We start from the raw sequence: 23,807 nt of genomic DNA on the forward strand, positions 1-23,807 counted from the left end.
ATCGTTGATATAAATTATAAATATCAGATTCATACTTATTAATCAAATATTTGACTAGCAAAAGTAACATAAACATGCAATAATAATTTTTCCAGAAATAAAGAAAATAAAATATTAATACAGTATTTTGAAAATATAAATGCATCGCAAACGAAGGAGAGACAAAGGGTCAAAATCAGACCCACGTCTATCTATTTAAATAACTGCCCTCCCTCACGAAGAGATAATCTCTGCCTCTATGTCTCCAAATCTCTCACACAAAAACACATTCTCCCACCCGCCTATGGCCCCTGCAGACATCACCTACGCCCCCCTCCCCTCTGAATCAATACTCACCATCGTCCTCCGCCACCTCTCTTAATCCGAACTCTTCTCTCTCTCCTTCTGCTCCTCCGCCGTTAACACTCACCAAACATCGTCATCCCCAAAACTGACCGCACCGTTTTCAACAAATCCGCCGCGGCTGAGATTTTACATTCTAGAGGTAGGGTTTGAGACTTTGATGGGTGCAGCCATAAATCGTTTTTGAAGAGGAATTTATAGACGGCCCTGGTGGCCCACGCAACATGTTCGATGATTTGTCTCAGAGAATCAGGGGTTTGAATTGGGACGTTTTCCGAAGGGACTATTGGTGGGGTTGCAGGGGGCTGTTCTGATTTGTATTTTATTCTTTTTGGGTTTGATTTTTCCGGTAGAAGTGGAGTACATGTTCTTGCTTTCGGAATCGGAGACTGATGACCGGGGCTATGGCTCCTGTTGTTGTTGGTAGCATGGTAGGATGCATGCAGATATGCTTAGATTAATTCTGTAAAATTGGAATCAAATACATCATGTGGCGAAAGTTAAAAATTGATCAATTCACGTTTAGTGCCCAGAAAATGAGGGTCAATTTGAGTTTTTTTTTTAAAAATTTTGCTATATTATTTTCGACCGGATTTGGTCGAATTTAGAATTTTGAATTTTTCGAATATTTTGGGCGCCAAATTTAAATTTTTCAAATTTTTTGGCCAAAATTTTGAAATTTAGAATTTTAGAATTTCGGTCGAATTTATATTTTCGACCAAATAGGGTCGAAATTAATTTCGACCGTATCTGGTCGAAAATATATATTTTCGACCGGTTTTTTAATTTCGACTAGCTTATATTCGACCGCATTTTTCCGGTCGAAAATAACTATTTTCGACCGTAAACGGTCGAAAATAGCTATTTTCGACCAGATTTTGACGGTCGAAAATAGCCGTTTTTGACGGTCGAAAATAGATGATTAAAATTTAATTTTTTATTTTAGTTTTATTATTGCTAGAGCATCTTGTTCTTCCCCACACCTTGCTTTTTGGGATATCGACCCCTATTCCTGGTCTTCACTCCAACCAGTGGAGGATTAGATTTGATGAATGAAGTCCATTATACTCAAAAACTGCATTTGTCGAAATATAGGGGGTGTTTGTTTCCGGCTTAAAAGTCGGGCTTCTGATTTATAAGGTTTTTTTTTTTTCTTTTTTTTTTTTGCTAAATGGCTTCTGATTTATAAGTTGGAAACACTTATTTGTACCGTTTGCGTAAAAAGTCAAGAATCACTTATAAAAAGTTAGGAATGGTAGTTTTTGTTTCAAGGATTCTGCTTATTTCTCAAATACTTTAATCACTTATAAGGGTTCTAACTTCTACTCCACTTTTTTATTTTAAGCAAGAAACACTTATTTTAAACTCACCCAAACGGTCCCATAATGTATGTTAATTTGGCTAATAAGTTCTGTTATCTTTGTTAAATAATGTTTCCCGTCTGTTTCAGCAGGTGATATCCAATACGGAGTATTGCTTAAACAACAGAAGTACAGAACAACTGATAGCCTTATCAAGTGTTGTACGTACGCTTTTAGTTTTATATTATTGAATACCCATTAGATACAAAATATTCACTAAAAGCTTGAAACACCTTTGTCTCTTCCCCTCAATGCGCCTCAATGGCACAACAATCTTCTTCCCCTCAACAAATCTTTTATTTCTCAGAAGAAGGAACTGTTTACTTGGGAATGAATGTACCAACATATCCGAACCCAACAACAAGGAATGCGATACACTGAAGGAAGATGTAGATGAAAAGATAGTTCTTTCCATGAACAAAATCATACCATCCACACAAGAAAAGAAACATCGCCGCAACCATCTCTAATTTATTAAGTCTGGTACAAAAGGAAAAAAAAAGAATTAAAGAAAATAATTCTTGTGAATTGGCACTTGTTTTATATCAGCAAGAAAAGATATACCTTCCCCAAATTGTCGGGCCAGATTTTTTCTTAGGAGCAGTACAAAGAAGAGGGACATTGCTAGAAGCTTTAATTTTCGAAGCATCTCCTAATTTATCTGTAACAACCCACTCATTGACGTTCCCGATCTCCAGGAGGCCAACAATAGCTGCTTTTGTTCGGTGCATCGACATCACGTTCTCAAAAACAACCCAGAAAATTATAAGGTGAAGCGATCTGCACAACGTAATTACACAAATCAATATCATATCCTTACTGTTCCAAAAGATCACGCGCCTTGAATTGTTACACGACATTAGACTTTACTTACCTCGGAGTTTCAATGGCATTGAGAATGGTTATGACAGTAGGAATGTAAGCAATTCCCCATATAGGAACTTGGACTTCAGGAACCAAAACAGTCAATGGCAAAACGATGCAGTAGAATGCAAATGTGACAATATGGGCCACTACCTTCCGTACCAAAAAGAAACTATAAAGCATATGTAACTTCTTCCAAAAAGATACTTTCTGTTAAAAATGGCAAAAATTATTATTAGAGAGTACTACTACTTCGCATAACACTTGTCCGTAATAAACATAATTTTACCTTGTTTGTTGCAATTTCAAAGGCCATTTTCTTGAAGAGATTAGAAGGACCACAAGACCAGCGATGTTGTTGATATCGGAAGGCTTTGAAAGTACTAGGAAGTTCACTTTTTACCTATGTTACACAACTACAAGTCATGTACATTCATATACATCTTAATGCATTCGGCATTTCTCAAGTTATTTATTTAATTTTTTGATGAAATTGATATTTCATTGTTTATAACATACCTTGATATCATTGACAAAAACAAATTTCCATCCTTTGAGGGAAGCTCGGACGGCCAAATCCATATCCTCCACAGTTGTTCTATCCTTCCACCCTCCTGCTTCATTAAGTGCTTCAATTCTCCACACACCAGCAGTACCTGCATTACAATTACAATATTATTATCATTATATATTATAAGTTTATAACAATCATTTGTCATTTTGCAGAGTAATAATATTACGTACCATTGAAGCCAAAAAATGCACATGTTTGTGAACCCACTTCTTGCTCAACACTAAAATGATAATTCAGCGACATCTCTTGCATTCGTGTCATCAAGCACTCATTTGCGTTAACTGCAGGACAGTCATATAACTAGTTCTTGTCAATTGAATTCACTTCAAAGATAGCTAGATTGAACTCCCTTGTTCCTCTCTACATTTGAATATTTTTGCATACCGAATTTCCAACGAGTTTGAACAAGGCCGATGTCATGATTGTGAACAAAGAACGGGATGGTGCGCTTTAAGAAATCAGACTCAGGCTGGAAATCAGCATCAAAGATGGCAACAAAGTCACATTGGCTCACGTAGCTGTGCTTCAATCCCTCTTTCAGGGCTCCAGCTTTATACCCATTCCTATTGTCTCTGATCTCATACTTTATGTTTATGCCTTTGCCTTTCCACTTCATACATTCCACTTCCACCAGCTCCTTATATTTTTAGTCGAGATTACAAGGATGTTAAACATTTGAAGTGATTATTTTCAAAAGTTGTTAATGGATGGAAATGTTGGAGTACGGCTTTCATCATCTGGAATAATTTCAATTATATTTTTTCTGTTAATCAAAAATTGATAAATTTTAGGTCAAAAATAAATTAATATGATATATGTATATACACACATACATACATATATATACACACACACATATATATATATATATATATATATATGTGTATATCATCAAATTATTAAATATTATGATCATGTTTGTGAAATTAATGACTTTTAGAATAAAGAAAAATTCATGTGATATATTTTAGTTAATCATGTTATCATATATCATAATATATCAGACGATTACTTCTTTGACGGAAACTGAAGTATAAAGTTTCAAATGTCATAAAATATATACTCTATTATTTAAATTATATCCAAAACATATTGTAATTATATCATAGTTACTTTATAAATATCATTTCCTATCTAACTAAACTATAATAATTTCATAAAATATATATAAATTATCATAATTTTTTTTTTAAGTATGAAAGAATATTCGGAGGTAGAGTATAAAGTTGCGTCTCATTTAAAATTGTGACGCCTGATGGATAACCTAGCTCCTATAAAAATCAATGGATTAGTCATGTTTTACAAAGCCAGGCTTTTAATACAATTTAAAATTTTTGTGTTTTGATCCCGGGTGATTTAACAGTAAAACTTTTTATTGCCACCGGCAGACTACCTTGATAGCTTGATCGGATGAATCATCAAGAACTTGAACAATTATTTTATCAGATGGCCATGAAAGTTCACATGCTGCTTCAATCGACAACTGATACACCTACTCAAAATAATTAACAATATACAATTAGAAAATGGTTTATGAATGAGGATGATAGGTAACAATTTTGTACTAATCGCGCTTTACCAAGAACTAAATGTATGGTACCTCTTTTTCGTTGTACATTGGTATCTGCACAAGCACCATGGGATAATTCGAAGTTCCGAATTCAACATCATCTTGCATGGCCTCCCATTTATAGTTCGTTTCAGGCTTGCGTCGCAACAATATGATGAAAAGCTTGAAAATTCCCATGCAAACTCTCTCCATGAAGAGCATAACAGACATGACCAAACAAACATTCACCATGACTTGTAATGTTGGCACCACAAATGGTAGTTTGATAATGTTCCAAAGCATCACAATTTGGTCTAAGATGCCATTCAGTGTAATGCTTTGAAAAATCAGCAGCGTGTTCAACTCAATCCTCTCCATTATTTCTTGCTTTATAAACTCTCTTTCTTTGCTACACAGTATCCATGCTTCTACATATTCTATTATTTATAAAGAAATAAACTCACTTTTCAAAATCATTTTGACACTTCAAATTAAACTAGCACGTAGGTGTGTTCTGTGTACCGAGATGTTTCTAGCACGTGTATATTACTAATTTACACTCACTTCTTCCTCTTATCTTTTTTACAAAAATTTCATTATGTAATACACATTTTAAAATATATATAAAAGTATTATTTTATTATATTTTTTAAAATATTCTTTTTATATAAAAATATAAACCGTACTAAATTTTTATTGAGAGGAAAATATCCAGAATAATTCATTAAACTGTGCTTTTTAATAGTGTTAAAATATGCGCTGAGCCTGGTGGTGAGAAAACCCAGGGAGTACTGGCTAGTCAGATTATTTACTCATCGTGAATCACATAACAAATCCGTGACACCAATGAAGAACTGCCAAGTATGTACAAACGGGTGTAAAGGGAAAACGTAAGACGGCTGATTGGGTATACATAGAGAGAGTTGTTTAGACGGAGTGCTTTTATTGTATAGGAGTATATCTGGGACTGACAATCTGACATTACCTGCCATTCTTTACTTTAAGGTATCCTTGAAATGATATAATCAATACATGAACTAATCAGCTCTTAAGGAGTCGATTTCGTACTAAAATGTTAAATCAATTCATTCATCTTATGAATAACCTAGCCTTAATTACACTTGCCATACCAATTAAAATTGGGTCTGCAAAGAAATGAACAGATTTTGGAAAGTTACAAAATGTTTGATTGTAATTTGAAAAATATTGTTATTTTAAAAGATAAAATTATCCTTAAAAAATTGGGATTTTGAATACATTAATGAAATCGTTTTCACATCAAAAGTTAAAATGTATATGTGTTTTATTGAATTTTTAGAGATTGGTTTGAAAAAACTATACTTGTCAAATACCTGCTAGCAATTAAATTTAACAAAAGGTACTAAAAAATACTTTCTACTTTTGTTTTTTAAACGTACACGGAAATCCGCAGCGACAGTACTGTGATACAACATTTCTCGTGCATGTCGAAGACTCAACATTAAGATGTTGTCGTAAATTTTTAGAAACATTTTATACCATTACAGAAGTTTCAGAACCATTATAATATTGTAGACTCTTCACGACATGTTCCTCTCCAATAATAAAATTAATTATATATTAATATTTTTTGGTTATCTTTATCCTTAATAATTAATAAATGTCCAGGAATAAGTTTACAATAAACAATACCTACTAAATAATTTATGAAGAAAAATTCTAAGCATCGCACCAAAGTAATTAAAGAAGTATGCAAATCGACATATGTAATAATTGAAAAATATTTAACAACGAGCCCCAGAGGAAACTTCCTCTTATATATACCTGGGTGATGTAGGTAAAAATGTAAGGCTACCTATCTAGGGTTATCCCCAAGATAATTATAAGCTGGCTTCTATTGGTTCGTTACTCACTTGGTCCAAACTCAATGAAAGGCTTAAAAATCTTTCATTAAAAGGCTGACTTTTTTAGTGACCGGAGCGCAGTGAATCTGTTTTCTTTGTAGGGTTTGATCAATATAAAAATCTCTGAATATATCAAGAGCTATGAACGCATAACCCATACTTACCTGTCTAGCATCTAGCTATTTGTTTAGTTTTGTGATGAGCGCCTTATTATCAGAAGAATCACACGTACTTGTATACTGTACATAATTGTATTTTGAGCGGTAAGAAAATTTCTTATCTCAATAGATTGGTGTTCGTGACGAAGGTCAACGCATAAAAGAATGTCGAGACCTAATATTTTTTCACAAATAATAACTCTCCGAGATAAAAGAAAAATCTCTCAATTATTTAATTAAATAATTTAGATATATGGTCACCACAAATTCCTATAGAATAACATATGCTTCAATCACAAAATAATATTGGGAGGTCTTCAACCTCGAACGACTATTCATAGATTCTTCCTGAATAGTCTTCGGGAAAAGAGTTACAAAAGTTCCGGAAAAGGTTCCAAAATATGTTCATGATTGATCTTTAAGAAATAGATATTTTAATTACCTTTACGATGAGATGAATATCCCAAATTTATGAAGAGGTTGTCCCACAATTATTCTACAAAAAAATAGCGTTTATGTAATGTAATATAAAAGTATCTTTCAAAAAAACAATTCTAAATAAAATGGCAATATTAATTTGTGCACATGTAGGAATTATATTATTTGAAATATTACCCATTTATCCCGAAAAATTTAGGTTAATTTTAAAAACTCTAGTTTTCTTCTTTAGAAAATATTTCTAATAAAATGCTCAAATAAAATATCTCAAGATTACTTTGCGATTATATATTCTAACACACCCCAAAATTCTCCAGAAAATGTAGGTATAACAATGAATATATAGTTACTATTCTCCAGTTATAACTTAAGAGAAATGCTATGTTCACGGAAATAGATACAAAACTATGCACAGAATGAGCGGCCGGCCAGTGATGTGTAAAACTTGTATGCCACTAACTTAATCTACCCTTGAACGAGCTGTGTTATATATGTGTAAAGTTTGTCAGACATTAAACTAATCTCCACTATTATTTATTTTTATTTCTTTGTTCTTTATTTATATAGAACCTCGCTTTTCCTGCTTTCCAAAATTCATTTAATCAATAATTTCTCTTATTTATTAATTAATATTGTTAATTATTTAATCTCACTCATATTATTTTTTTTAATATCCATTCAATATCTACCCTCTTATTTTGTTTGTCATCAATTTTTTCCTAAAACTTATATTTTATATTTATTTCTAAAAATATCGTGACACAAAACCAATGTGAATTTATGAAAAAAATATACACGCAGTAATAATATAGTAAGCTAGGAAAAAGTTATCGTGACACATAGTTATTAAAAAAATTTGAATTCTAACAATTTTCGATTCTTTAACATATTTCCCGCTAATTAAGATATATAATCTTATTTATATATATATATATATATATATATATATATATATATATATATATATATATATATATATATATATATATATATATATATATATATATATATATATATATATATATATATATATATAGGGTTGCACTACACACAGAACACTTTAAAAAAAGAACAACACAGAACACTATCATAACACTTTTTTCTTTCATAAAAAATGATTTGTTATGATTATAATTACATAGTTAAGCAGTAACTTAATTTAATATATGAAATCTAACATCCAAATCTATCCAAATTATTAATATGAAATATTATAGAATCCAGAAGAGAATCCAAAACAGAATCCAGAATAGAATCATGTATATATTCTTTACATGATCAATATCACATAGAATCATGTTATTTTTAATTCATAATTGTTGTTAAACATGCTAGATACTATTAGGGATCTTTTTAAAAATACCCATCTGTAAAATCATTTTTTTAAAAATACTACCATCTTTTTCATTGTTTTTAAAAATACCTTTTCATAAAAAAAAAATTTCAAAAATACGATTTGCAATTTTTGCAACCTCATTTGCAACCTTGGGCGGCGCAGCCGTAAAAGTTGCAAATGAGGTTGCAAAAGTTGCAAATAAAAATGGAAAGTTGCAACTGTTGCAAATGTTGCAACCTTGGGCGGCGCAGCCGTAAAAGTTGCAAATGAGGTTGCAAAAGTTGCAAATAAAAATGGAAAGTTGCAACTGTTGCAACTGTTGCAACTGCAATTGCAACTAGTTCAACTGAAAACTGTAAGTTGCAAATGAGGTTGCAAAAGTTGCAAATGAGGTTGCAACTGCAGTTGCAACTTTTGCAACCTCAGTTGCAACTAAATGCAACTGAAAACTGTAAGTAACAACAGATGTATGGTGTGCCCCTGGCGGGGCCATTAGATTACAATAGAATCAACTGAATGCAACCATATGCAACTGAATACAACCATATGCAACCATATATGCAATTACAAATCCTGATTTCAAGTTCCAGTTTTCAAATGTTGCAGACATTTGAAAACTGGAACTTGAAATCAGAAATTCAGTTGCAGATGAAGTTGCAAAAGAGGTTGCAACACGGCTGGCTAGTTGCAAATGAGGTTGCAAAAGTTGCAAACAGTATTTTTGAAAAAACAATTTTATGAAAAGGTATTTTTAAAAATAATTCTGGAAGGTAGTATTTTTGTAAATAATTAAAGAAAAGGTAGGTAGTTTTGTAGATTTCCCATACTATTATTATTCATAATAAATGGTTAATTAGCTTAAATTTAGAATTTAATTCAAGTTTTAAATGAGATTCTATGTTTGATTCCAAAGTGTTTTCTTTGTTCTTCTTTTTAAGGGTGTTCTATTTTGAGCAATGCCATATATATATATATATATATATATATATATATATATATATATATATATATATATATATATATATATATATATATATATATATATATATATATATATATATATATATATATATATATATATATAGGTGAGGGATCAGCGAGGAACTCAAGTATCCGGGTAACTTAGGAACTTTTCATCTCAGCCATCCAACACATGTTTTAGTATAAGTATAAACACTGCTACCTAATGTAACTGTATACACGCATCCATTTTGTGCAGAAACACGTAGCCACTTATACTATTCTATTTTGAGTTTATACTTCATATTAATAATGTGTTTTATTTTTATTTTGATATCATATTTTTTATAATCCATATTTTTAATTTTTGGGTGCGTTCTTAAATTACACTACATATATTCAAATACTTCAAAAATTATACTGAACATATTTAAAAGTTATTATTTATATCTGTTTAAAAATGGTATGCATTTATTCTTATCATTCATTTTTCGAAAATTTATGTTCTGTATTTTACATAATTTTAAGAGTTTATTTAAATTATAATATTTGTAAGATAAAAAAGAATATGTTCTGTATTTAAAAACTTACAACATATTTACAATAACAAAACTTAAAAGAATAAAATATATAACTAATAAAATACAGAACATGCGGGAAAAAATATAAAATAAAATATTTACACAAATAAAAATACATGATATGCTAAAAATGAAAAACAATCAAAAAGAAAAAGAAATTTTTATATAAATTAAAATACAGAACATGTGAGAAACTGTAGTATAATAAAAATACAGGACATGCTAAAAAATGAAAAAGAACAAATATATAAAAAAAATACAGAACATAGTATTTGTGGTATTCTATAGTTTTTATTATTCAATTCCTTATTTTCTTTAAGATCATAATATTTTTTTCTAGTAGGTTTTTACAGAACTTGTAAATATTTACCGAACTTCATTAGGTTTGAAAAGAGCATGTGTCGATCCTCAAGGAGAAGGCCCATATATATATATATATATATATATATATATATATATATATATATATATATATATATATATATATATATATTAGCATGCAAATATGCATATCTAGGCATGTAACACATGCTTGTGGGGGCAAAAATTTAATTTTGTCCACAGACGGAAAGCGAACTGATCGATAGATACTTTGTGCATCCAAATTTGCATGCCACCAAAACAAAATAGAAAGTGAAGAAAGAACGGTGAAGATACAACCGATGGAGAAAGAAAATAATAATGGATACCCAAAAAAGACAAGAACATTAGCTGGAGATTAATTGGCTTGTATCTATTCACCAGAAAGCTGGGATCACTTGTGTTTACATCCTAATTTGCAGAAATAAATATATAGGTGCTCTATGAGACTATATATATGATGTTCACGTTGCTTGTTCATTTCTTCATTTCGCATTCTACTTTGAGCAGGACAGGATTCTAGTTGGAATTAATTAGTTTGTGTTTAGTTGAGGATTTTGAAAACAAAATCTTGTTTGGTTTGACAACGAGTGGGTAGAAATGGGTGCATGTGGGTTTAAGTACTGTCTTGTTATAGTCCACGAAATGAGGAGCAAATGGTCCAAAGCCAAGTTTTGTTTTCAGGGAAAAGTAGCCATTTTCTCCTCCAGGTGTACATGACGCATGCAATTTGTACGCATTTGTTCCTGAAAATTCTATTCTGAAAAGTACTATTTTTCTTTGAATTTTTCTACCTTTCCGCGTCGCACCTTTAGCGTCGGTGAACAGACACCTATACATATTAACGGCGTCAGTTGTCAGCTTAACCGACGCAAAATGTCATTTTTACTTTTAGTGATTAATGTTTATATTTATTGTCCATTCTCATCTGCACCATTTTAACTAGGGTTTAATTTTCTAAGCCTATAGAAATAATGAGTTCTATTCGCATATCACTAAGATATAATCAATGTAATAATTTAATTAAGTAAAATGAAAAGAATTTTGGCTGGAGATAGACTTCGAGTTGGGTTTCGACGGGGTCTAAGTGGGAGGTGTTGAAAGACCGAGACTCGAGATGAAGCTTAGTTTGATAATACTGGGGTGAGACTTTTGGCTTTTAATGCTGTCTAGCGCATATTCAAGACTTGTCTAATGTCTTGACGACATATAAAAGAGAGGTTAAAATAGGCGATTTTTTATATTTATATTTAGTTATATTTTTGTGATATGTATTTGAGTAATTGTTTTAAACCAATTACATTGTCCCATCATTTTAAATTTTAAACCCTCACAGCTGGACTAAACGCGTAGAAAACACGGGTAAAAAACCGGCAGCATAAAATTGCCTGTCATTTAGGACCGATCAGAAATGACGGGTTGACCATGTTGGACATGCTAAACGAGCTATGACTCCACGGTCGGAGCTGCCTTGGTTATTTTAACAAGCTATTGGCCAAGTGCATGCATGTGCAGAGGCTAATTCTGTTCTCTGTGATTCAGTGTGCATGGGATGAAGAGGTTAAAAGGCTAGCTGGTGCTGGATCCGCCTGCTGGGGCTTCATGGGCCTAACTCTAGTCTCTTTTCTTCTTGTTTATGCTCTTCTTTTCGGTTGCTTGTATGGTCATTATCCTCTTTTGGGCTTTTTCTCGATGTCTTGCACGCTTGCGTGGCTCTAATTGGCCTATCACAAAACACAATTGTTAAAGCTTTTCAGCTTGCTCTTTTTTATCTTCTTGCCTAATAATTTTGTATAAAGTGTTGTTTTCTTATTTTATTAACTGGGTATGATCAGTGTTACAGAAATCGGGAATCAGATCTAATCGGTTCAGTTACCGATTCAAGGATTAATCGGAAATCGGGAATTAATCGGAAGGATTAATCGAATCGGCGGCCGATCTTGCAGGGGATTAATCGGTTAAATCGGGGATTTTTAGAACACTGGGTATGATACTTGACCAATTTGAAGGTACTCACAAATACATCAAAGTATAAATTCAGCTCAACATTCATACATAGTGTTCTCCATTTTTGGCTTTCGGCTGAAATTAAAAAATATTTTCAATTTACGCTGAAATATACAAACAAGTGTTCCCTGCTTTCGGTTTTCTGCTTTGAGCCAAAATTAAAAAAACTTTCGTCTTTTCTTCTCTGTGCAAATAATTTGTCTGCAATGTGCCTCAATGTCGATGATCAGTCTTCATCTCCTAAACTATCTTCTGTTTCTCAAGATAGTTGATCCCTACATAACTTACATGCCTTGGTTATCGATCTGATTATTTAGGAACGAATGTGCCAACATATCCCAACCCGACCACAAAGAACGCGATAGCCTGAAGCAAAATGTAGATGAAAAAATAGTTCTTCCCATAAAAAAAATCATAGGATCCACAGAACAATAAGAACACCCCAGCGATCATCTCTAGCCCGTTAAGTCTGCACATAAAAAATAGTTCACTCTTAGAAGTCAGAAAATTTGTCTTATTTTAATTCTTGTTCTATATAAAATATACCTTTCCCAGATTGTCCAGCCAGATTTTTTTACAGGGGCACTGCTCAGAAGAGGGACAGTATTAGAAGCTTTAGGCTTCAAAGCATCTCCTAATTTTTCAGTGACAACCCACTCATTGACTCTCCCTATCTCCAGTAAGCCAATGATTGTTGCTTTTGTTCTGTGCATCGCCATGACGTTCTCAAATACGACCCAGAAAACTACTAGGTGGAGTGACCTGCAACATAGTTATGCAAAACTAAAATCATATCCTTATGGATCCTCAAGATTAAGGTACAGTTTACTTCTTCTATCGGAGAAAAGAATACCTTGGAGTTTCAATGGCATTGAGAATGGTTATAACGGAAGGAATGTAAACAACTCCCCACAGTGGAACTTCGACCTCAGGCACCAAAACAGTCAATGGCAAAACGACACAGTAGAAGGCGAATGTGACAATATGGGCCACGACCTTTCGTACCAAGAAGAAACTATAAAGCACATATAACCTCTTCCACAAAGTTACTTTCTGTCAAAAACAAGATATAGTATCAGAAGCCAGCTTCGTTTTTGAGCTGATATATTCTTGAAGTTACATAACACAATTTACCTTGCTTGTTGCAATCTCAAAAGCCATTTTTTTGAAGAGATTAGAAGGACCACAAGACCATCGATGTTGCTGATATCGGAAGGCTTTGAAAGTACTAGGAAGTTCACTGATTACCTGAGTCACAAAAATTTACCAGTTGTAAATATATAAAATCTTCTTGATGCATTTAGCATTCTTGTTTATCATGATATACCTCAATATCTCTGACAAAAACAAATTTCCATCCTTTAAGGGAAGCACGGACTGCCAGATCCATATCTTCGACGGTGGTTCTATCTTTCCATCCTCCTGCTTCATTAAGTGTCTTCAATCTCCACACACCTGCCGTTCCTGCATTACAGTTACATTAATTGTTAGTTCAATTTTTTATTATTATATCATATACGTGAAAAATAATGTGTCGAAGTATGTTTTCTTTACACCTCAAATTATGTGCAAAAAATCAAAACAAGTAGTATTATTATGTCATTATTACCGTTGAAGCCAAAAAATGCACATGTCTGGGAACCCACTTCTTGCTCCACACTGAAATGGTAGTTCAGCGACATCTCTTGCATTCTTGTCATCAAGCACTCATCTGCATTGGCTGCATTTTATTCACAGAACTGATTCTTGTCAATTCACTTGTGAACAAGCAGTACTAATTTTCTGATTTAGAAAAATTGCATACCGAATTTCCAACGAGCTTGAACAAGGCCAATATCATGATTGTGAACAAAAAACGGGACGGTACGCATCAAAAAATCAGGCTCAGGCTGGAAATCAGCATCAAAGATGGCAACAAAGTCACATTGGCTCACATAGCTGTGCTTCAATCCCTCTTTCAGCGCTCCTGCTTTATACCCATTCCTATTGTCTCTGATCTCATACTTTATGTTTACGCCTTTGTTAGCCCACTTCGCGCATTCCACCTCCACCATGTCCTTAATAGCTAGATCAGTCGAATCATCAAGAACTTGAACAATTATTCTATCAGACGGCCAAGAAAGCCCACATGCTGCTCCAATTGACAACTGATACACCTATTCAAAATAAAAAAAAAATTACATATAAAACTAAAAATAAATGTGTGCTAGCTCCATATCATGTTTTAATTATGTGTAAAAATCAATGCACCTCTTTTTCATTGTACATTGGTATCTGCACCAACACCATAGGATAAGCTGAACTCCCCAGCTCAAGATCTTCAGCTTGCATGGCCTCCCACTTGTAATTCTTTTCCGGCTTTCGCCGCAACAGCATGATAAAAAGCTTGACAATTCCCATGTACACTCTCTCCACAAACAACATAACAGACATCACCAAACAAATAATTACCATTAGTCTCAACAATGGCACTACTAATGGTGGCTTTATAAACTTCCAAAGCATCAAAATTTGGTCTATGATGCTATTTACTGTAATGCTCTGAAGCACCACTGTCTCATTAACTCTTTTCATTGTTTCTTGCTTCACAAACTCTGCTCTACCGTACCCCTACTTATATTTATTTTTTTATTTTATCAAAGATATTTAGATTATTTTTATTATTTATTATTTTCACATTTGATAATACAAAATTTTTTGTTTGTATACTGAATTCTTTTCAGCACGTGCGTACTACTCTGTGTTCCTCCATTATTTATACTAATTACTCCCTCCGTCCCTATGGGTTATATACGTTTGTATTGGACACGGAGATTAAGAAAAGTGTATAAAGTAAAGAGAAATAAAAGTAGGTAAAGTGGTGGGACCCACAAATATTTAAGTGATAGATTTGATAAAATAGATGAAGTTAGTGGGTGGGTGAGATTTTTATATCATAAAAATTTACTATTTTGAGAAAGTTTTGAAATGTATAGAATTGAATGGGAGATCTCGAAAAAGAAAGTGTATAGAAATGAAAGCGACGGTGGGAGTACTGAATTTGGCAATAATTCTCTCGTGGATCACATAACAAATCTCAAGCGCCAATTAGGAACTGCCACATCGGAACAAAGGTTTGTGAAGCAGAAAAAAAGGACCGGATATATGGAAGTGTTTACGTGTTCTCATTTTGTACAATCATAATATTAGATTAAATATTTACATTAGCGAAGATGAAAGTAATAAATGTTTATTCTGATTTCTATAATCATGAATATGAATCATAAGTATTATATTTTTTCATGAAAAACACATATAAATGTTGGATGAACATGATATATAAATATAACCAAATTGCATTCGGTCTAGGGGTTAGGTTTAGAGATGTTCAAAAAAATCCGAAATCTGAAATCCGATCTGATCCGATCTGGAAAAAAATCTGAAAAATCCGATCCAAAAAAAACCCGGTCTGACCCGGCCCGGCCCGAGGGCCTAAAACAGGCCTAATATTTTCAAAAAAACCCGGATAAAATCCGGATTTTTGAAAAATCCGGGCTTTTTATAACTAAACCGGGCCTAGTATTTTTGGAAAAGCCCGGCCCGGCCCGGCCCGATTTTTAAAAAAGCCCGGCCCGATCTGGTTTGAAAAAAATCCGGATTTTTTTGGCCCGGTCTGGATCTGGCCCGAACAGATCTTTTGTGCATCTCTAGTTAGGTTGATAGGTTCTCACAAAGGAACTCAGCCCACTGCTCCTTTTGACTGTAAAAAAGGGTGTGCCAATTAGATTGCGTTGCTGGAAGATATATATATTATATTTATTTCTTTTTCTTACTAAAATTAAATAAAAGTCAACTCTGTGAACTTGCTTTGTAGAGTTGTAGTCAGAGATAGGGCTGTTCACGAACCGAGCCGAGCCGAGTTTTGACCGAACCGAGCCGAGCTTTAATTTTTTTTCTGAAGAGTCGAGCCGAGCCGAGCTTTTTTATCGAACAAAAATTGTGTTCAAGCTCGGCTCGTTAACTAACGAGCCGAACACGAGCTTGTTCGCGAACAAATACAAGCCGAGCCGAGTCGAGTCGAGCCGAGCCAGAAAAAATTAAAGACAAACCGCTAGTTGACTCTTAAAATAGCTAACCAAATAATTTTAATTTTTTTGAAACTTTGTTTATATCACTAAAATGTATATATGTTAACATCCATACGGTTGGATCGGTAAAAAATATTTTTTAAAATATTGAAACACTATATTAGGATTAAACACTAGTTAGCGGTACTAGTTAACCTTCTACTTGACTGTTAAAATAGCAAACCATATAAAATTATTATTTTCCGAAATTTTGGTTACATCACTAAAATATATATATATATATATATATATATATAGGCCATTGCTCAAAACAGAACACTGTTAAAAAAAGAACAACACAGAACACTTTAGAATCAAATGTAGAATCTCATCTAAAACTTGAATTAAATTCAAATTTTAAGGTGAACAATGTTTTATTATGAATAAAAACGGTATCCACCATGTTTAACAATAAATATAAATTAAAAATAACATGATTCTATGTAAGATAATCATGCAAAAGATATATCTATATGATTCTATTCTGGATTCTATTCTTGATTCTAGTCTGGATTCTATAATATTTCATATTAATAACTTGGATGAGTTTAGATGTTATAATTCATATATCAAGTTTAATTACTACTTAACTATGTAATTATAACCTTAACAAATCATTTTTTATGAAAAATGAAGTGTTATGATAGTGTTCTGTGTTGTTCTTTTTTTAAGTTGTTCTGTGTGGAGTGCAACCCTATATATATATATATATATATTAATTATATGTTGAATTCTGAGTTCAATAACATATATAAATTATAAAAAAAACCCAAAAATTTTACATTTTTTCGAGCTTTAACGAGCCGAGCTAGAGCCGAGCGAGCTCGAGTCGAGCTCGAGCCGAGCTCGAGCCGAACATACTAAAAGCTCGGCTCGAGCTCGTTTACTTAACGAACAATTTTTTGTGTTCGAGCTCGAGCTCGTTAACTTAACGAGCCGAGCCGAACGAGCTCTTAACGAGCCGAGCTCGAGCTTGTTCGCGAACAGCTCGGTTCGTTAAACAGCCCTAGTCAGAGATCTTATGATCTTATCCATTTCCAACGAAAAATTCCCCAACATTTACAATATCATCGAATCCACTTGTGCACGTATAATATTTGAAAGAAATGTTTGATGACTAATATTAGAATAAATTTTGAAGTATTAATTTTTTAATATTATAACATGGAGAATTTTACACTGATATAATGCATAGGATTTAAATTATTTTGATGTTAAATTGAAAAGTTGGTTGAATTTTTTACCTTCTTACTTTTATGATAAATTTTGGTTTATGCTTAGCTTATAATTCATAATGGTGTTATTTCTCAATATTTGTTAGTTAAAATAAGTTACAGTCTTTTATATTCTTAATTATTTTTTTAATATATTAAATAGAATATGTTAAAATTTTACAATTATCTATATCTTTAAAGTTGAAATTATAAATTTTAATTATATTATGTTATTGATGGAAATCAATAATTAGACCCCTGCTAAAAAAAATTAAAATGTTTTCAGTTTGAGTTAAAATTTATAATTATTACAATATATAAGAATAATAGAAAGTATGTATTACCCAAAAATATAAGTTACACATATCCTCTAATGTTGTATATTATTGGTTTAAATTATAAATAAAAAATGATAATTATTTTTTTTGTGACGGAGAAAATGATAATTCTCAAATAATTCATCAGGTGACATATTATTTAAATAAGATATATAAATTAAACATTTAAATAATAATTATTGTAATTAACCTAGACTATTAGATGGATTATTAGAGAGGCATAGAGACCCTTGACATGTTAAATTCAATGTATAACAAGAATAGATATCCTCTGATTATTTGTCAGAGATCAGTTGGATATTTAACACATGTCAGGCATAACACTAGCCTGCGTTGACAACAATATTCAATATTTATTATTATAGTAAAATAATATTTTATATTTACAAACTCAAAATTATAGTATATACTATTCTTAAAATATAATCATTATCATACAAAAATAATATCTTACAAAATCAAGAAATATTAAATAATAATTTATTTGTATTATTTTAATAAATCATTTTATATTAGATATGTTTGCCCTATTCAATTTGTCCTATAAAAAAAATCCTCTACCATATTTGCATGGCAGGGATGAGGGATGCGTTGCTGATACTATTCTTTCTCCATTTACTTTTCCTTTCATTGCAGAGAGAAACAATACTCCTAGAATACAAAAAGAAACAAGGTGGCAACACAGTTTCTATCTCCCTTGCCATAAATAGTATCTTGGCATATTCCTGATTATATTGCACTTGCGCACAATATGACAAACAGCGAAGAAGAGTGAAGGGGGCAACAATATGACGTCCACGCTGTTTCATTTACCATTATTTTGAGCAACACGTGATACTCGTAAATATGTTTAGAAATTTAAAATGTTTTCAAATCTCTCGTATTTTAATTTTATAATAATTTTCAAAAGAATACTCATTATATTTTCGTATTCATCATTCTGATGGTTAACGCATGTTTTTGGTGAACCTGTAGTTAATATTATTGTATTACAGAAAAGATATGTTACGGACTTCAAAGCACTCTCACAAATTGGAGAGTAAAAATATTTAGTTCATGCAAATTTGAATGAACGTGTATTTAAATATTGAAAGTGTCCGTGTGAAGGAATAATCGAATTTGACACTGAGAACAAATTCTAAATTATTCTTTCCATATTCCTGAAACAAATCTTCTTTAACCACTCCTTTGCTCGTCTTTGTCCTCGATACATTCCGATACACAATTTCCCATATTTAAGCCCACTTCTGCAGTTGTATGGGACCAACATTGTTTCTGGTTGTATGAGAGTTGAATGGTTTGTGTTGGATTAAGATGTGAATGCAATGTTGTAGCAGTGTAAACAACTTGGCTGAGCTACCAACTGCTTGATTTTGGTAGGACTCGTGATTCGGTGATCCGGACACTAGGATACGACACTTATTTAATACTGCATTGAACTCTTTTTATGGAACGGGGACACTTTAATATGCTGATAACCGCATATGAGATGAACTAAAAAGGAGGAAAACATTTGGAGAGATGAAGAAAATAGAGGAAGTTGCCAAATTCTATGGTTAAGTTTGCTAATAAATTTTATGTTAAATATACTCGTATATTATTAAATCATGTGTGTTCTCGTACCCGTGTCCTAATAGGTATCAGTTGTATCTTCGCACTTTTCTTGTTCTGTTTCTGGAGATCAGAAAATTCAGAAATGAGAATGACTATTCACTCCGAGATGGACAGGGAATGGTAAGCTCCAGAACAAACCCGAATCATTCAGATAACTGCACATCTAACAGATTGTACTTGTTTTCAGTTTGATGAGTCGAATGAGCCTGTCAGACTGATTTGCCTTCTGTGATCTGCTTGAAATTTCGCTTACTGTGCCATGACGGGTGATCACTTTCTTAGGTAACTCTGTTCTTCGGGTACTGGATTATGTGGCACTTATGGTATGAATTCTTATTCCACAACGATCATTTTGGTTCAAAATCCTTGACCAACAACTCGTGCATTCAAGTTCGAAGACATATCAAGTAGAAAAACGTTTACCTAAAATTTAAGGCATCGTCGTTCCTTAATTTTTATGCATACAGCTTGATCAAGGACATGAAGATTTTATTGCCTAACAAGCTTATTAAGTGCTTATGCACAAAAAATAATGACTAGAGTTTCTTATACACTGCACTAGCCAAAAAGAATCTAACTTTAACTATTGACATATTCTTCTAAACAATTCTTCTGTTCCTACAGAGAGCTGATCTCAATGTCACTTCATGTGCTTTGGTGATCGCTCTCTATTTGCTTGGAACAATTGTGCCAACATATCCAACCCCGACAACAAAGAATGCGATTGATTGAAGGAAGAGGTAGATGTAATAATGGTACTTTCCGTAATTGAAATCATACCAGGCGCAGAAGAGCATAAAAACTCCAAATATCAGCTCTAGCCCGTTGAATCTGATGCATCAGAAAGCATTTTTAGTAGTAAAATAATTTGTTCGTGTGAATTTTAAAACCAACTCACTAGACTTTTCTGCAGGCTAATAGATTGTAGAAAATTTACCTCCCCAAAATTCTGGAGCTTGATTTCTTGGCAGGGGCTTTAGTAAGCAGAGGGACACTACTGGAAGGTTTAGTTTTGGAAGCATCTCCTAGCTTTTCCGTGACAACCCACTCATTGACTCTCCCTATCTCCAGTAGCCCGATTATTGTTGCTTTTGTCCGGTGCATTGCCATAACGTTTTCAAAAACGACCCAAAAAATCACTAGGTGCAGTGACCTGAAAAATGATAATTATTCTCATACTGATCCAGACAAGCAGGAAAGTTCAATCATTTTACGGATTTATAAATTTCATATAATTAGTTTTAAAGCAAGCGAAGAAGACCTTGGAGTTCCAACCGCGTTGAGAAGGGTTATAGTGGTAGGAATGTAAATAACACCCCATTTAGGAACATCAACTCCAGAAACTAAACAAGACAATGGCAAAACCACACAGTAGAAGGCGAATGTGACGATATGGGCCACAACCTTTCTTACAAAGAAGAAACTATATAGCACGTATAACTTCTTCCACAAAGTCACTTTCTGCACCAAACAATAGGATTTAGTTAGAGAGTGCCTTAAAGGCCAACTCCTTTTTTTGACTTCATACATTTACTTGAGTTAACACAGTTTACCTTGTTTGTTGCAATTTCTGCAGCCATTTTTTTGAAGAGGTTAGAAGGTCCACACGACCATCGATGTTGTTGATAGCGGAAGGCTTTGAAAGTACTTGGAAGTTCACTTCTTACCTATGTTGCACGATAACAAATCATATATGATTAGGATAACTATCTTAATGCTGTGCCATTTCTCCAGTCAGTTTTGTTTCGGATGAATAAGATGAGCAAAAATTTTGACGTACCCTAATGTCATCGACAAAAACAAACTTCCATCCTTGGAGGGTAGCTCGGACAGCCAAATCCATGTCCTCAACAGTAGTTCTGTCCTTCCATCCTCCTGCTTCATTAAGGGCTTTAATTCTCCAGACACCTGCAGTTCCTGCATTGCATTATGCTTAAGTAATTAGTCACTGGCTGGTCGTTGATTATTACAATTATATATTTTTCATTCGTTTATTCTTATGCATTTATAACTATTAGTACCATTGAAGCCAAAAAATGCATATGTCTGGGAACCCACTTCTTGCTCCACAATAAAGTGATAATTCAAAGACATCTCTTGCATTCTTGTCATCAAGCACTCGTCTGCATTATCTGCATTGCATCAGTCATTTTTGTCAGTTCACTCATTCTTCAACTTAATTTCTCTTCTGCTATCAGAATCCATTTATAACACTTAAACTGCAATATCTGCAAATCCGTGAAAAGACTCATAATAATGACTAAACATGATGCCCATACTACTACATTGCGACGAATCCAGTCCATATTTTTTATTCTAAAAAATTGTCTGTCACTATCTAAATGAATACAAGAGAGCGCACAAAAGGATAGAAATTCACAAGCTTGTTATTGAGTTAGCTAGATCTGCACCTATATGGACTCCAGAGAGAAAATCAATAATGCAACCAAAATTATTACAACAAAAGGAAACAATTAGAGGTCCACAAAATTAGTGGCCTTGAAGGTGTAGGAATGTAGGACTGCCCACTAAGTTTTTTAAGTAGAACTTTTCGCAAAAAGGTTTATTTGCATATCTTGCACACTTAAGTAGTCCATGTTTTGGAACAAGTTGGATCAAAAATATCTAAACATGGGATTTTTTTTTGGAGTTAAAGATACTTCACATAATAAAGCCAAGAGGATCCAAAGATCAAGTGAAGGTGAATGTGTTTTTACCGAATTTCCAACGAGCCTGAACAAGGCCAATATCATGATTGTGCACGAAGAAAGGAATGGTGCGCATTAAGAAATCAGGCTCGGGCTGGAAATCAGCATCAAAGATGGCAACAAAGTCGCATTGGCTCACATAGCTGTGCTTCAATCCTTGTTTGAGGGCTCCTGCTTTATACCCATTTCTATTGTCTCTGATCTCGTACTTAATGTTAATACCTTTGCTTGCCCACTTCATACATTCCATCTCCACCATATCCTGTTTTTGAAAAATTGGTTTAGCAACAAAAAATCAACACAAATCAGCTAAACTATCTCACTCAAACTCTTCTTCAGCTCGGATCAGCTTAGCAAGGGTATTTCAGTAAATGGAACTTATGGCTGCCTTACTGTAAAGATATCATGGACACTCAGCAAAAGAAAAAGGTGCCATGGATTTTAATAGCCTGTAGCTAAAAGTTGTAAGATACATGTACATATTCTTTCAACTCTGCCAGTTGTAAAGTCATGGGTCTTCTTCTTCAAGATAGATCTTGTAAGGTGCAAAATTTGTAATGTGTAAATGCTTCAATAAGTACAGAATTTCAAGGCCATTTAAGCTTAACATGTTAAGAGACTGAGTCTGCAGAGTAAAATTCACCTTAATGGCTAAATCTGTCGAATCATCGAGAACTTGAACTATAATTCTGTCCGAAGGCCATGACAGAACACATGCTGCACCAATTGAGAACTGATACACCTGCTCAAAACAACAAAAAAAAATTAGGACATCAACAGAATGTAAACAGAACACAATAAAGTATAATCTAACTGTACATTTGTAGTTTTGTACCTCTCTTTCATTGTACATTGGTATCTGAACTAACACCATAGGATAAGCTGAACTCCCCAGCTCAAGATCTTCACCTTGCATGGCCTCCCACTTGTAATTCTTTTCGGGTTTTCGTCGTAGCAATTTGATGAAAACCTTGACAATTGCCATGTAGACTCTCTCAATGAACAACAGAACTGACATCACTAAACAAATATTCACCATTAATTTTAACAATGGCACAATTAGTGGCTCTTTGATCAAGTCCCACAGCATCAAAACTTGGTCTAAGATGCCATTCAGTGTAATGCTCTGAAGCACCACTGTTTCCAACTCTCCCCTCACCATTTCTTGCTGCTCAATGCCTCTGCACCTCCCACTTATATATATTCTAATATCTACAACAAACAAAGCTACTTTATTCTTTTTATCATTGACACATTTTGTAATTCAAAGAAGATTTGTTTGTTTATTGGAATGTTTTTACCATGTGCTAGTTTTTTTGGAAGTGATTTCAGTAGGCTAGCTAATCCTGTTTTGGAGCACATAAACTATGATTTATGTCTATGATGATAACCAAACCAATTTTTTTTTTTTTTT

At 33.1% G+C, this 23,807-nt stretch overlaps 3 protein-coding genes across 3 annotated transcripts; all 3 read right to left on the reverse strand.

Moving 5' to 3' along the window:
- Window positions 1-1,833: 1,833 nt before the first annotated feature.
- Window positions 1,834-5,182, reverse strand: LOC108222908 (glucomannan 4-beta-mannosyltransferase 1). The gene is made up of 9 exons (XM_017396878.2): window positions 4,742-5,182; window positions 4,535-4,633; window positions 3,526-3,778; window positions 3,312-3,422; window positions 3,087-3,223; window positions 2,857-2,970; window positions 2,578-2,777; window positions 2,268-2,483; window positions 1,834-2,183 (listed from the first exon to the last, which is right to left on the reverse strand). The coding sequence occupies exons 1-9, from the start codon at window positions 5,066-5,068 to the stop codon at window positions 2,024-2,026; spliced, it is 1,617 nt and encodes a 538-aa protein (XP_017252367.1). The 5' UTR covers window positions 5,069-5,182; the 3' UTR covers window positions 1,834-2,023.
- A 7,248-nt stretch (window positions 5,183-12,430) lies between these two features.
- Window positions 12,431-15,015, reverse strand: LOC108222909 (glucomannan 4-beta-mannosyltransferase 1). Its single transcript, XM_017396879.2, has 8 exons — window positions 14,664-15,015; window positions 14,218-14,569; window positions 14,023-14,133; window positions 13,741-13,877; window positions 13,548-13,661; window positions 13,267-13,466; window positions 12,960-13,175; window positions 12,431-12,882 (listed from the first exon to the last, which is right to left on the reverse strand). The coding sequence occupies exons 1-8, from the start codon at window positions 14,985-14,987 to the stop codon at window positions 12,723-12,725; spliced, it is 1,614 nt and encodes a 537-aa protein (XP_017252368.1). The 5' UTR covers window positions 14,988-15,015; the 3' UTR covers window positions 12,431-12,722.
- A 5,078-nt stretch (window positions 15,016-20,093) lies between these two features.
- Window positions 20,094-23,666, reverse strand: LOC108222906 (glucomannan 4-beta-mannosyltransferase 1). Its single transcript, XM_017396874.2, has 9 exons — window positions 23,229-23,666; window positions 23,037-23,135; window positions 22,403-22,655; window positions 21,707-21,817; window positions 21,466-21,602; window positions 21,239-21,352; window positions 20,947-21,146; window positions 20,623-20,838; window positions 20,094-20,516 (listed from the first exon to the last, which is right to left on the reverse strand). The coding sequence occupies exons 1-9, from the start codon at window positions 23,553-23,555 to the stop codon at window positions 20,354-20,356; spliced, it is 1,620 nt and encodes a 539-aa protein (XP_017252363.1). The 5' UTR covers window positions 23,556-23,666; the 3' UTR covers window positions 20,094-20,353.
- Between the last annotated feature and the right edge of the window lie 141 nt (window positions 23,667-23,807).

The sequence above is a fragment of the Daucus carota genome, chromosome 5 (assembly GCF_001625215.2).
Source record: "Daucus carota subsp. sativus chromosome 5, DH1 v3.0, whole genome shotgun sequence".
Taxonomy (NCBI): domain Eukaryota; kingdom Viridiplantae; phylum Streptophyta; class Magnoliopsida; order Apiales; family Apiaceae; genus Daucus; species Daucus carota.